General features: G+C 45.7%; 1 protein-coding gene across 3 annotated transcripts; it reads left to right on the forward strand.

The window, feature by feature from the left end:
- The first annotated feature begins 4,820 nt into the window (after positions 1 to 4,820).
- LOC124015235 lies at positions 4,821 to 15,344 on the forward strand. Of its 3 annotated transcripts, none has more exons than XR_006835122.1 (6): positions 4,821 to 5,046; positions 5,557 to 6,006; positions 6,369 to 7,233; positions 9,211 to 9,351; positions 10,581 to 14,107; positions 14,204 to 15,344. XR_006835122.1 is itself a non-coding variant. In XM_046330295.1 (5 exons), the coding sequence occupies exons 1-5, from the start codon at positions 4,973 to 4,975 to the stop codon at positions 11,043 to 11,045; spliced, it is 1,995 nt and encodes a 664-aa protein (XP_046186251.1). In that variant the 5' UTR covers positions 4,821 to 4,972; the 3' UTR covers positions 11,046 to 15,344. The 3 variants fall into 3 exon arrangements, 1 of the variants encoding a protein (XP_046186251.1); XR_006835123.1 differs by having other exon boundaries at positions 4,821 to 5,032; XM_046330295.1 differs by having other exon boundaries at positions 10,581 to 15,344.
- Positions 15,345 to 15,487: the final 143 nt, after the last annotated feature.

The following is a 15,487-nucleotide window of genomic DNA, read 5'->3' on the forward strand; positions in this document are numbered from 1 at the left end:
CATCTCAGTACTTCCCTCATTATCATCAGACAGCGCCAGCCCCCTTCTAAACCAGCACTCAAACATGACCGTTGAATACAGCAGCTCTAGTAACAGGGTATGTGACATAGAGAGACACAGGGACAGATCTGAGAGGGACTGCCACCGACACTCTGGTACCAGAGACAAGGAAAGAGGGAGGGAGGAGGATATAGTCAGAGAAATGGACAGATCTGAAAGAGATTGAGAGGCAGATGGGCACAGACACTCTAGTACCGGAGAGAGAGACAAGGACATACCGGTAGTCAGAGAAACTAAGTGATCAGAAAGAAATGGAGAGAAAGACAGTGACCGATCTGAGAGAGTCAGAGACCCAGAGAGAGACTGGGACGGAGGCCGAGCGAGAGACTGGGACGGAGGCCGAGCGAGAGACTGGGACGGAGGCTGAGCGAGAGACTGGGACGGAGGCCGAGCGAGAGACTGGGACGGAGGCTGACATGCACAGGGACAGATCTGAGATGCACAGGGACCGATCTGACATGCACAGGGACAGATCTGACATGCACAGGGACAGATCTGACATGCACAGGGACAGATCTGACATGCACAGGGACAGATCTGACATGCACAGGGACAGATCTGACATGCACAGGGACAGATCTGACATGCACAGGGACAGATCTGACATGCACAGGGACAGATCTGACATGCACAGGGACAGATCTGAGAGGCACAGGGACAGATCTGAGAGGCACAGGGACAGATCTGAGAGGCACAGGGACAGATCTGAGAGGCACAGGGACAGATCTGAGAGGCACAGAGACTCGGAGATCCACGGGGACGGAGGCCGAGAGAGAAACAGTGACGGATCTGAGAGAGAACGGGTCAGATACAGATCTGAGAGGCACAGGGACAGAGCGAGGTGCCTGCAAAGGGACAGGGACAAACATTCTAGGACCAGAGACTGGGACAGTGAGAGCGACTGGGACAGCCACTCTATTACTAGAGACTGGGACATGGAGAGATCTGAGAGGGATTGGTTTGGGGATGAGTCCAGGGAAAGCTCCATTGAGCTCTACTCATACTCCATGGACCCTATATACCCTGTTTCTCATGCATCTATGATGGCAACCTGCTCCCCCACCCAGTATTCTCAGTATATGGCATACCACAGCAGCCCCTACACCAGGGGTGTCAAAGTCAAATGGACGGAGGGCCAAATAAAAAATTTAGCTACAAGCCGAGGGCCGGACTGTTCGAATGTTCATTGAAAAATTTTTAAATGACGCATATAGTCTAGTGAACCTAATTGAACCTACTGAAAACCTAACAAATATATTCCAATATGATCAGATAAATAAAGCAATATTTTCTTATGGCTCTGTCAGTAATCTTTAATTTTCAACAGACACAAAAGACAAATTTCCTTTATATAAAAATCCCCATAACATGAACATTAAATGAAAGAAACCGGTATTCAAGGCACCATCAGTAGCCTATATTTTCTATTTTAGCAAAAGTGGGCTAAATTTACTTCAAAGAAAAAAACAATAATAGCAATTTTCTATCATCCACTCAACTTGGTTTTAAATGCCTTCACTGTACTGTACATATCAGAGATGACACGATCCCGACCCTGCAGCTGCAAGTTCATTGCATTCAGATGACTCGTAATGTCACACAGAAAAGCCATTTCACACAGAAACATTTCGTCTCGGAGTTGTGTTGTGTCTTTCCCTTTGCTGTCCAAGAACAGACAAATCTCCTCACGAAGCTCGAAACATCTTTGAAGCACCTTTCCCTGGCTTAGCCATCGCACCTCTGTGTGATAAGGCAAATCACCATGCTCCGTTTCTAACTCCGTCAGAAATGCCTTGAACTGGCGGTGATTCAAACCTTTGGCTCTGATAAAGTTAACTGTGCGCGTGATGATGCTCATTACATGCTCCATTTTCAAGGCTTTACCGCACAACGCTTCCTGGTGTATGATACAATGATAAGCTGTCAGCTCACCTGTCGCGTTTTCCTCTTGTATCTTTTCCCGTATCTTCGCCACCAGTCCGCTCCTGTGTCCACACATCGCAGGTGCTCCGTCGGTTGTCAAACCCACGAGTTTTTCCCAAGGCAGCTCCATCTCATTTACACATCTTGACACCTCTTCATACAAATCATGCCCCGTAGTTGTGCCATGCATAGGACGTAAAGCCAAAAACTCCTCTGTCACGCTTAGGCTGGAGTCCACTCCGCGGATGAAAATTGACAACTGGGCAATGTCAGAAATGTCGGTGCTCTCATCCACAGCCAAGGAATATGCAATGAAATCTTTTCCCTTTTTCACAAGCTGCTCTTTTAGATTGATGGACAACTGGTCTACTCTCTCGGCAATGGTGTTTCTGCTCAGACTCACATTTAAAAAGAGTTGCCTTTTTCTGGGCAAACTTCGTCACAAACTTTAATCATGCAGTTTTTGATGAAATCCCCCTCCGTAAATGGCCGGGCTGATTTAGCGATCTCTTCTGCCAAAATAAAACTGGCCTTGACAGCAGCCTGGCCTTGTGATTTGGCTTTTTTGAACAGAGCCTGTCGAGATTTGAGGCCTCGTTTTAATTCCTCTGCCTTTTGTAGCCTTTGTTCCATGTCCATATTCTTGTTTTTGTCCGCGTGTTTCGTTTCATAATGTCGTCTCAGATTATACTCTTTCAGTACCGCCACACTTTCTCCACACAGAAGACACACAGGTTTTCCAGCTACCTCCGTGAACAAATACTCCGACTCCCACCTTGTTTGAAACCCCGGTTCTCAGTGTCCACCTTCCGTTTTGCCATTTTTGATGGGTATCTGAAAGTTAATTTTACTGTGATGCTGACAACTGCTGTGCCAATAAATATTGAAATGAAGCAGCCTACTGCTCGGTGCGTCACCGTTGCATTGTGGGAAATGTAGTATTGGTGCGTGTAAAAGATCTGCGGGCTGCCGGCTTGCTGCGGTCTGCGGGCCGGTTCTAATAACAAATCAAGATCATCCCAGGGGCCGTAAAAAACCTTCTCGCGGGCCGGATGTGGCCCGCGGGCCTTGACTCTGACATATGTGCCCTACACCATTGCCTTCCCTCCAGGGTGGAGTTATCCTCATGGTACTATGCCCCCTGGTACCATGCTTCCTGTTACAATGCCACCTGGAATCATGCCTGGTATTAAGCCCCTCCTACCTAACCCCCCTGGGGATCCACCCCAGCACCCCCCCCCCCTACTGGAACCACAGCCTTAAACCAGTCATACTTATACACTTGGCCTGCTAGCAACCTCCAGCTCACATCTATCCAGCCTGCTACTAGCAACCTCCAGCTCTCATCTATCCAGGCTGCCAACACTGCAGCAGTCTTGCCCCTCCTATGTAACCCCCCCATTTGTCACAAGAAACATGCTCCCTGGTATAAAGAGAAAAAAAACATGCCCTGAAGCAAGTTTGTAGACAAATGGAACGGAAATGGCGCTCCACCAAATAGGAAGTCTTCCGACTCGCTTGGAAAGAACGTAAAAACCCAATATCGAAAAGCCCTCACTGCTGCTCGATCGGCCTACGTTTCCAACCAGACTGAGGTGGATAAAAACAATCGAAAATGTATTTTTGATACTGTCGAAAAGATAACTAAAAAGCAGCATTCCCCATGTGAGGATGGCCTTCACTTCACCTAAGCGGTTACATCCTGCCTGGTTGGCCCTGTCTGGGGGTATCATCGGACTGGGTCACATTATCTAAGCACTGAGTTCTGTCTAAGCACTTTGTGACATTTACTGATGGAAAAAAGGCTTTCAAAAGTAAATTAATTTGATTGATTGACCTTAAGTCAGAGATACAACATACATCCAACCCGCTAGCAACCACCATCTCACATACACCCAGCCCGCTAGCAACCACAAGGAAAAGAGACAGAAGCATGCAGAAGCCGTAGTGAAAGTGAAAAGAATAAACATGGAAGAGACAGAAACATGTGAAAGTGTCCTGTCAGATGGTGACAAAGTCCCCCTCTGAACCGGGATGAATGAAGAGAGCAAAGGGGGTAAACGATATATTCTTCACAGGTATTTTCATTAGAGTTATCACAATCATCTAAGGGAGCGTCTGTGTAAGAGGAAACGGCTTTTGAAGAGGAGGAATAAGGCTCCCCAGCACAAAATAAAGTGACTGCTAGCAGAAGCATCAGGGAAAGTGACCCCTCAGGTCGCTGCAACATATTTCCCCTTTGAAGAGGAGCCCAAGATCCAGAAGGAGTAGCAATGATAGATGGGGAGAAACTAAATGCTGACACAGAAGAAGTGGATTCCTCAGGAAGCTAGATTTGTCATGACACTAGCGAAAGGATTTGTTATAGTTGATCCTCATCCTTAAATGCCTCATGTTGAAGCTGTTTTCAGTGTAACGTTTTGCATTGTGTGTGGTATGGGTAGGGCCAGGAGTTTTTTCGTGACTATGATATCTGCTCAGCAAACGCATTTTCTCGCCCATTATAAACCAAATCTTAAGGCCGTGGAGTTTACTTGGTCTGGTCATGTGGTCAGGGAAAACTCCTGGCCCTGGGCATAGTACATGTGTGTCAATGCAATGACATGTTTGTAAGTTCTCATGCCTGATAGCTAAAAGCAAGAAAACTGCCCAGGTTTCACTCCCCAGTTCAGTCTATAGATCGTCTTTCACGTTGTATACATTTAAATTAATAAAATATTGTAAGTGTATGTCAAAAGTAATTTAACATTTCTTTTCAGGCATAACTTTCATTGGTTTGGTCATAGAAAATGCCATGCTCTTCGCACTCCGTCCTATTGGTGGCAGTATTGGAATGTCGATCCTATGAAGCTGAATACAGAACTATTAGACGAAGTAGACAAGAAACGAGTTTATGTTGTTTGACCAGTTGCCTTTATAACGAACTTAACACGATTTATACATTTTATATTGAAGTCGAAGCACTCCTATTTTTAAGAGAGACTGGTAAATGCAAATAGTTGACCCGACAAGATCCAGAATGAGACGGCGAACACAAGCCTGCGCGAAGGTAACAGACTCGAGGTAGGCAAATCATTAGCTATAGTCAATGTTTGCCACCACTTATTATGGAAAATGTGTAATGTGACTATTTCAATGTGGCAATTTCATGTATTTGTCGATATTCTATCTGGCATGCTTGCATTTACCATCGTTAGCTAGCAAGGTATATGCCAGCCTGCTCTGAAAATTACATTACAAACTAGCTAGGTAGTAAACTATGGCTAACGTTAGCTGGCTAACGCTAGCACATTTCAGCTGACATTCAGAACAATAACGTACAAGCAAGCTAAGTTAGCATTAAAGAAGAAATGCAACTACTTATATATTGGAACTCAACTTGTTTGTTTAAAAGCCTTTTAATTCGTTTGAGGACTTATGTCTTGCCTTGAGCGTGCATATATGGGCAAATAACAGCCAATATAGCATCATCAAGGACCAACATGTTTATATTCATCACATACTTAACATTAGTGTTATATAGTTGTCACCCAGACACACAGTACAGTTCACCGCCCCCTTTATTCTCTACAGTGAACCTGGAGTATCAGCCCAGCTCGGGCACCTTGACAGAATGGATCCAGAGAGGCGCAGTCACCAGAGGGAGTATGGAGAACCAGAGAGGCGAAGTCACCAGAGGGAGTATGGAGAACCGGAGAGGCGCAGTCACCAGAGGGAGTATGGAGAACCAGAGAGGCGCAGTCACCAGAGGGAGTATGGAGAACCAGAGAGGCACAGTCACCAGAGGGAGTATGGAGAACCAGAGAGGCGAAGTCACCAGAGGGAGTATGGAGAACCAGAGAGGCGAAGTCACCAGAGGGAGTATGGAGAACCAGAGAGGCGAAGTCACCAGAGGGAGTATGGAGAACCAGAGAGGCGAAGTCACCAGAGGGAGTATGGAGAACCAGAGAGGCGCAGTCACCAGAGGGAGTATGGAGAACCAGAGAGGCGCAGTCACCAGAGGGAGTATGGAGAACCAGAGAGGCGCAGTCACCAGAGGGAGTATGAAGAACCAGAGGGGCGCAGTCACCAGAGGGAGTATGAAGAACCAGAGGGGCGCAGTCACCAGAGGGAGTATGGAGAACCAGAGGGGCGCAGTCACCAGAGGGAGTATGGAGAACCAGAGAGGCGCAGTCACCAGAGGGAGTATGGAGAACCAGAGAGGCGCAGTCACCAGAGGGAGTATGGAGAACCAGAGAGGCGCAGTCACCAGAGGGAGTATGGAGAACCAGAGAGGCGCAGTCACCAGAGGGAGTATGGAGAACCAGAGAGGCGCAGTCACCAGAGGGAGTATGGAGAAACAGAGAGGCGCAGTCACCAGAGGGAGAACCAGGAGAACCAGAGAGGCGCAGTCACCAGAGGGAGTATGGAGAACCAGAGAGGCGCAGTCACCAGAGGGAGTATGGAGAACCAGAGAGGCGCAGTCACCAGAGGGAGTATGGAGAACCAGAGAGGCGCAGTCACCAGAGGGAGTATGGAGAACCAGAGAGGCGCAGTCACCAGAGGGAGTATGGAGAACCAGAGAGGCGCAGTCACCAGAGGGAGTATGGAGAACCAGGGAGGCGCAGTCACCAGAGGGAGTATGGAGAACCAGGGAGGCGCAGTCACCAGAGGGAGTATGGAGAACCAGGGAGGCGCAGTCACCAGAGGGAGTATGGAGAACCAGGGAGGCGCAGTCACCAGAGGGAGTATGGAGAACCAGAGAGGCACAGTCGGCGGAGGGAGTACGGAGAAATGAGCTCAGGACAATGGAACGATAGCCTTCAGAGAGACAACGGCCAGGCTATGGCCAGAGAGCTCTACAGTGAATACTCCAGCATGAGGAGGACTAGAGAAGGTTTGGGGGACTATGGTGCTTCCTCTGATATGAGCTACATAATGGACCCATCGTCCAGAGACTGGAGCGAAGGCTCATTGAGGGGTAGTGGTGCTCCCTTCTCCGCAGACACAGATGGGGATGTTGATGGAGATCCTGTGGAGCTCAGTGTGGAGGACCTGGAGCTCATAGAGGAGAAGAGAGCTGTTCTTGCTTTGCAAAAGGTTAAACACGGAGCTAAGGACATGCCTAAAACACAGACTGCACACACAACAGCGAAGGGCATGTCTAAACCGAGGAAGGCGAACAATAGAACATTCAACAGTAATGTCGCGGACCAGTCGTCACGCATATGCCTACCTCTTAAACGGAGGATGCTGGACATTCTGAGTAAGGTGTGTACCTATTAGTGCTGTATTTATTAATCAGGGTTGGGGTTAATTCTGAATTTCTAATTGGTCTTTAACTCCCAGAAAAGAACTAGATTTGAATTGGCCACACTTCACAGGAAGCAGAATTACATTTGAATTAAAGGGATAGTTCATGCAAAAATCTAGATTTGTGTCAAATTCCCCTTTAATTTATTCCATACATCATTATGTTCATGTTGACATCATGCATTTTTACCAAAACTATGTTTGACATGTTGTAGCCCTACCAGCTCGCCGTCATATATACAGTTAATAATGTGTAAGTACATTTATTGAACTTTCCGTCTTGGGGCGTGACATTGGAGAAGCGTTCAAGTCAAGTCACGCTGAAATTACTATTAATCAAAGATGGATTTCAAGGTTTGCTCGCACACCATTTCTGCTTCCTGTCTGTTGCAGCACGGCGCCCGTATTGCGAGGCTGATTAGTTAGGCCAAACAGGTGGGAGAAATAGGTGTGCGCGTAAAGCAAAAACAGAATTTGGAATCCATGTTTGCTTTGGAGGGGAGGGGTAGTAGCATCCATCAATTGAATTTAATTATTTCCTGGGCACTGCTCAGTGACGTAACCGTCTACCAACCACGGAAATTCCCTCCTACTTGGGGAAAGTGTCACCAAACAGGCACAGTCTAGGTTCGGGAAATAAGATGCAAGGTGGGTAAGTGCTATTTTCTTGAATTTTTTTCACCTTTATTTAACCAGGTGGGCCAGTTGAGAACAAGTTCTCATTTACAACTGCGACCTGGCCAAGATAAAGCAAAGCAGAGCGACACAAATGCCATTCTGCTAGAACCCTGGGCTAAACATTTTTTAAACTCATCCCCCTAAAACAAGTTACAATTACAGTGGTCTGGAGATATGCAGGGTTAGTTATGTAGGTTCTCTAATTATGAATCATTCACTTTACATGTTATTACATGTAATGATAGAAAAATGTACATTTCTCAGAATGCATTTGAACAAACACTCCAGATTGGAAGGAACATTTCATGGCAAAAATACAAACAAAATACTGTTTGACATTATTGAGTTATAATCAAACTAAAATTTTAATTGGTATTTATTCTTTAGTAAGAGGTGTCAGGTGATTTTGGCAAAGTTTTTGTCAAAGGATTGAGTCTCATATGTCCATATCTAAGTTTAATTTATTTAAAATTCTACTTTATTTTTAAAAAATCTGCTTCCGGTGGGGTGTAAACAATTCAAATTTCAATTAATGGGTTGAATTTAATTAAATTCTGAATTGATCTCAACACTTATGAATAAATCTTCCCTGAGAGAACCAAAATAAGTTGATGATGGATAGTAAAGAATGCCAAAAAAGCCTTTGTCCAAAAAATCAAGGCACTGGCGTGTGTAAGCGTAAAACATGTTAAGCTTTTCATTGTTTGTGGCTTATGCATAGCGAAAATAAACAAATCCACCAATGCGTTGCGGCTACAACAGCCTTCATCAGGGTGACCATCAGATCTTTCCTGATTCTGATCTTTCTGCTACATGGATTTAGCAGCAGACCCCCTTTTCGCCAAACACAGATCTAAGATCAGCTACCCAAAACCAGAGAGAGTTATTTAGTTATTATTTATTTCCTGTTTTTTCTGTGAAGAACTCAGAGAGGGTTATTTAGTTATTATTTATTTCATTAATAGTGTTATTATTTGTTTCCTGACTTTTTTTCTGTAAAGAACCTGGAAAGGGTTATTTGGTTATGTGTGGCTTTCTGGAAAACAATACATTTTTTTAAGCTCCCCTACGATCGTCACACTTTTTCTGTTACAAACTGACACCGGCCCCCCATCAGAGAAGGGAAAAGTTATGTGGCCCTCACAGGAAAAAGTTTGGGGACCCCTGGTCTAAGAGGTAAATAGAAACTGACCTGAGATCACTATTCAGAGACAACTGCATTACACATACTAAAATATTGTTTGTATTTTCCTCCAGGATACCCCTGCCAAGCTGAAGAAACAAAACAAGATGCGAGCATTGGATCTGATGATTAGAGCTCCCCTAGAAAATGAAGAGGCCCGTCCTCTGAGACTGAGGGTTTTAATGAACCAGCGACGCTATCCCGACAATGAGGAGGTATGTAGCCATAACAAAACATACAGGTCGGCCAAAGTATCATAAGAAGGAAGTCAAGAAAACCATGGCCCCCGATTTATACAATCGATTTCTCCCATTGACACCCATTCCAAATTGGCAGGATATGAAGTACCTACTTAATTGTACGCTTCATAATATTTTGTTGTGTTCTTATAGGCCTGTAGTTTTTTTCTAAAATGTCACAGCTACATTAGTGTTATCCCTGTCAGCCACCTGATGCATCAATTGCTACCTAGCTTGCGAACAGTCATTGAGAGAACCTGTAGCACAACTAACCAGCTAAACGCCAATCATTGCCGAATGAGTCATTATGCAACCAAATGCATTCATTGTGACGTTCATTGTGACGTTCAGATGAACACAGCCAAGCCCATGATCACACAAAGGTAGTGTGAAATGCACACACACACACACACACACACACAAGTGATACGTAAGTGAAGGACACGTTTGATGGGCCGGTGTTGATGATGCAAATCGAACACCTTTTGATTGTTTTAGTGCTGAGCGATTAGTGCTTTTTCAGTTTCGATTATCATTTTTGAACATGAAATGCATTGTGGATTATGTGGGTTGAATACTCTAATAGAGTAAAACAATTAATAAAAGCCCCATGATGGTAGTGACTGCCAATTACTGCTTATCACTTATTAACCTTTAATTTATTCACGTTACTTTAAATTAATAAAATATTGAATTTGTGTATTACATTTGTTTTATTTGATGACCTTATTTCATTCCAAGTCATCTCATCTCTATAGAGCTTCTGCCTATGCTGTCTTACAAAATCACTATTTCCTAGTCTTTCAAAGTAAATAAGGCATACTTTTATGACTGCTGAATACCAACTAGATTATGTATTTTCAGGGAGAGATCCCTCACAAAGCAACAGTTGCTCTCTATATCACCTGATAATTGTGCATTCTTCTCTCTTCAATAGATGGCGTAAAAGAAACAGACCAGACCAGTAGATGGATTATGGTCATTGTAGTTATGCGCTAAAGCATGCTGAATATTGGCCTGTTGGAAACTACAATTCCCTACTAAAAAAACTGAACGAAGTGGTATTCAACTAATTGAACATATGTCGGTCAATTAGTTTAAAAAAAGAAAAATACCTGAAATGTTGTTTTTTTGCCCAGCACTTGTTTGTTGATAGCTGAAGTGGTTAGATATTCATTGATATTTTATCATATGTTTCCTGTTAGGTGGTCCCGAATGATAAATGGCAAATTCAGAGGCCAGTTCATTCACTCAGGACACAGGAGAAAGACATAGCAGCCACAGGCTTCCAGCGCTTCCTCAATGTCCTCAATAAAGGGGTGGACCTCAACAAGCTCTCAAAGATCGTCAACAACAAAAATGGGTTACTCATTGTGGGCGAGGAGCTACCACAAGTTTGGCCGACTCTGCCCGAGGGTCATGTTGACTCCAGCAGTAGATCCAAGTCTTCTCTAGTTGAGAAGACGAAGGTGAGGCTTGAGGATGAGCAGCGGCACGAGCAGATGCAGACCCTGCTGGAGATCGTTGGGCTGGACTTGGGGGTTGAGGAGTTGGGTCAGCTGACAGACAGGACCAATGACAGGCTGTATGGGAAGATGGGAGACTTGAAAAGGAAGGAGTTCGAGAATGAGAAGGGGGACAGAGAAAAAGGAAAGCGAGCCTTCATTTAAACATCTCAGTACTTCCTCATTACCATCAGACAGCGCCAGCCCCCTTCTAAACCAGCACTCAAACATGACCGTTGAATACAGCAGCTTTAGTAACAGGGTATGTGACATAGAGGGACAGATCTGAGAGGGACTGCCACCGACACTCTGGTACCAGAGACAAGGAAAGAGGGAGGGAGGAGGATATAGTCAGAGAAATGTACAGATCGGAAAGAGATTGAGTGAGAGATGGTCACAAACACTAGTACCAGAGATCGGGACAGAGAGGGAGACGAGGACAGAGTCAGAAAAGGGGACACTCCTGCAAGAGAGAGATACGGGCAAAGATGCTCTCGTACCAGAGAGAAGGACTGAGTCAGAGAAAGGGACAGATCTGAGAGAGACTGAAAGGGAGACTGGCACAGACACTCCAGTACCAGAGAGAGACAAGGACATACCGGTAGTCAGAGAAACTAACAGATCAGAAAGGAACAGACATAAAGACGGGGACAAAGACCCAGAGAAAGACTGGGACAGAGACCAAGAGGGAGACTGGGACAGATCTCAGTGACACCAGGACAGAGACCCAGAGAAAGACTGTGACTGAGGCCGAGAGAGACCCCGGGGCAGATCTGAGAAAGACAGAAACCGAGAGATAGACAAGGACATAGACAGGAGGCTGCAAAGGACCAGAGACAAACGTTCTGGGACCAGAAACTGGGACACCGACAGCAACTGCCACACTATTACTAGAGACTGGGACATAGAGAGATCTGAGAGGGTTAGGCATGGGGATGAGTCTATAGACGGCTCCATTGAGCTCTACTCATACTCCATGGACCCTATATACCCTGTTTCTCATCCTCCTCATGCATCTATGATGGCAACCACCCAGTACTCTCCGTAGATGGCATACCACAGCAGCCCCTACACCATTGCATTCCCTCCTGGGAGGGGTTATCCCCTGGTACCATGCCCCATGATACCATGCTTCCTGGAATCATGCCCGCTGGTGCCATGCTGCCTGGTAACAAGCCCCTCCTACCCACCCCCCCCCCCCCCTCCAGCTCACATCTACCCAGCCTGCTAGCAACCTCCAGCTCTCATCTACCCAGCCTGCTAGCAACCTCCAGCTCACATCTACCCAGCCTGCTAGCAACCTCCAGCTCTCATCTACCCAGCCTGCTACTAGCAAACTCCAGCTCTCATCTACCCAGCCTGCTACTATAGCAACCTCCAGCTCACATCTACCCAGCCTGCTAGCAACCTCCAGCTCACATCTACCCAGCCTGCTAGCAACCTCCAGCTCACATCTACCCAGCCTGCTAGCAACCTCCAGCTCACATCTACCCAGCCTGCTAGCATACTCCAGCTCACATCTACCCAGCCTGCTAGCATACTCCAGCTCACATCTACCCAGCCTGCTAGCATACTCCAGCTCACATCTACCCAGCCTGCTAGCAACCTCCAGCTCACATCTACCCAGCCTGCTACTAGCAACCTCCAGCTCACATCTACCCAGCCTGCTACTAGCAACCTCCAGCTCTCATCTACCCAGCCTGCTACTAGCAACCTCCAGCTAACATCTACCCAGCCTGCTAGCAACCTCCAGCTCACATCTACCCAGCCTGCTAGCAACCTCCAGCTCACATCTACCCAGCCTGCTACTAGCAACCTCCAGCTCACATCTACCCAGCCTGCTACTAGCTACCTCCAGCTCTCATCTACCCAGCCTGCTACTAGCAACCTCCAGCTCACATCTACCCAGCCTGCTACTAGCAACCTCCAGCTCACATCTATCCAGCCTGCTACTAGCAACCTCCAGCTCACATCTTCCCAGCCTGCCAGCACTCCAGCGGTCTTAAGTCAGAGATGCACATACATCCAACCCGCTAGCAACCACCATCTCACATACACCCAGCCCGCTAGCAACCACAAGGAAAAGAGACAGAAGCATGCAGAAGCCATAGTGAAAGTGTCCCGTCAGATGGTGACAAAGAAGTCCCCCGCGGTATTGACCACTCGGATAGCGACAAAGGAGTCCCCCTCTGAAACAGGGCCTAAGAAAGAACTAGAAGGCGAGGAACCACATGCTGACGCTGCAGAGAAAGTGCCTCCTCAGGTGACTGCAATGGACTCTGCGGTCCCCTCTGAATAAAATCTGGTAAAAATGTTGTATCCAGGTGTCTTCATGAGGATTCTAATCGGATGTCTAAAGAGGCATCAGTACAAGATGAAAGGGAAGGGGAAGCATCTTGCAAAGAGGAGGAAAAAGGCTTGCCAGTACAAAGGGAAGACACCACTTGTATACACTAAGGAGAAAGTGCCTCCTCTAGAGGCTGCAAAGGACTCTGGGGACCCCTCTGAGCCAAAGCCCAAGAAGAAAAAAAAACACTAGAGGAAAAAGGAGAGATATTCATAACGGTACACAGAACCTATTTGACAAGGGGGAAACTGTCAAAGGCAAAAGCAGATGCTAAAAGCACTGAGGCCAATTCTGAACCAGCACCCAAGATGGAAGGGGAGGGAGGAATGACAGAAGGGAAGGAACTGCTTGCAGACACAATAGAGAAAGTAGTTCCTCAGTTGATTACAAATGCCTCTTAGCTTCCCTCTGAACCAGGGCCCAACAAAAAAACAGAAAGAGGAAGAAACTGTTAGAGTAGAAACTGCGTGCAGATCATATGGAGAAAGTGTCTGCAAAGAGCCCTCAGGCCCTCTTGGAACCAAAGGCCGAGAAGGAGAGGACGACGCAATTAAAGATGGCGAGAAACTGCTAGCAGACCTTGTGGAGAATGCGGCTATAATGGGCCCTGGCTTTCTCTCTGAACCAGAGGCTGAGAAAGAGACTAGGGGATAAACAACAAGTTCTCCCTTGGTTATCTGAAATACCCATGTTTTCACTAAGATGAGGTTATGTTGACCTTTTATCTACCTATGACTTGGCGTTCACCAGTCAACCACATTTTGTCCTTGTTATGGCAAAGCCTTTTAATGACATTGAAATTCTTAAATGTTCCTCAACTTGAAGAGTTCAAGCTGAAGATAGGCACGCCTAACATAGCCTCAAAGGATGGCTAGCTGTTGTAAGTAAAAGCACCAGAAATACATTAGTTTCAAGGGAACATGATTGTATTATATCATAGCAAGTCGTTCGTCTCAACTCTTTCTCTTTTCTGCAGATCTTCACTGGGCGTCATGAGCTCATCTCCCACTAGAATAGAACCTGCTGCTGACCCATCCAGACCCTATGGACATCAGTTGGCTTACATGGTTACCTATCAACCATTTTATAGATTTGTAATGACACTGGCAAAGGATTTGTTAAAGTTGAGCCTTGTCCTTAAATGCTTCACATTGAAGTTATTTTCAGTGTAATTTATTGGTATTGTGTGTATGTGGTAGGACCTAGGCCGCTCATATATGCTAAGTACCTTTAGCGTCTACTGACGATAGTATCTTCTGGCCGGGGGAGTTTTATTAAGACCCCAGACACTTGCACTAAATGTTAACATGCATCATTTCACACATCGTTTGCGGTACGATTTTGGAAACATAAGGAACTATCTTACATATCAGTGGAGAGAAAGAAACACCCGTTTATTGGGTTAGGGTTCCAGTGCTGGTTTACGGAAAACATACAGAGACAGTTGACTACCTGTGCTAATTAGTGATCTGCGTCTCCAAAAACCTGTGTAGAAACAGAAGATGGACACCGCAAACTCATCACCGAAAAATACTATCGGCTGCAACTGTTAAAACCGGTTTTATAAACTGGGTGGTTTGAGGCCTGATTTCTGATTGGCTGAAAGCCATGGTATATCAGACCGTATACCACAGGTATGACTAAGCATTTAGTTTGACGGCTCTAATTACGTTGGTAACCAGTTTACAATAGCAATAAAGCTCCTCTGGGATTTGGGATTATGACCAATACCACTGCCAAGGGCTGTGTCCAGGCACTCTGTGTTGCGTCGTACATAAGAAAAGACCTTAGCCGTGGTATATTGACCATATACCACTCTTCCTCTGGTCTTACTGCTTTTATAACACGAGTAAATGGATATTTTTCATATGAAAGTAGATGGCTTTATGTTTCTAGAACCGTACCTCAATTTAGATGGAGTATTTGGCTGCCAGAGACAATTTGCCTGTTTATAAACCAAATAAGGGCGTGGAGTTTACTTGGTCTGGTCATGTGGTCAGGAAAAACTCCTGGCCCTGGGCATAGTACATGTGTATCAATGCGATGAAAAGACTAGCGGCGGAATTATGTTTGTAAGTTGTCATGCCTGATAGCTAAAATAACTGCCATTGTTTCATTCCTCAGTTCAGTCAGCCCACCGATTTCTATAGATCATCTTTCACTTTGTAAATATGTAATTGAATAAAATATTCTATCTAATATTGTAAATGTGTAGTGTGTCATATTTCAACGCATTGAGCTTCACAGTCCTTTTCAGGGA

This window comes from Oncorhynchus gorbuscha, linkage group LG26 (genome assembly GCF_021184085.1).
Source record: "Oncorhynchus gorbuscha isolate QuinsamMale2020 ecotype Even-year linkage group LG26, OgorEven_v1.0, whole genome shotgun sequence".
Lineage (NCBI taxonomy): Eukaryota > Metazoa > Chordata > Actinopteri > Salmoniformes > Salmonidae > Oncorhynchus > Oncorhynchus gorbuscha.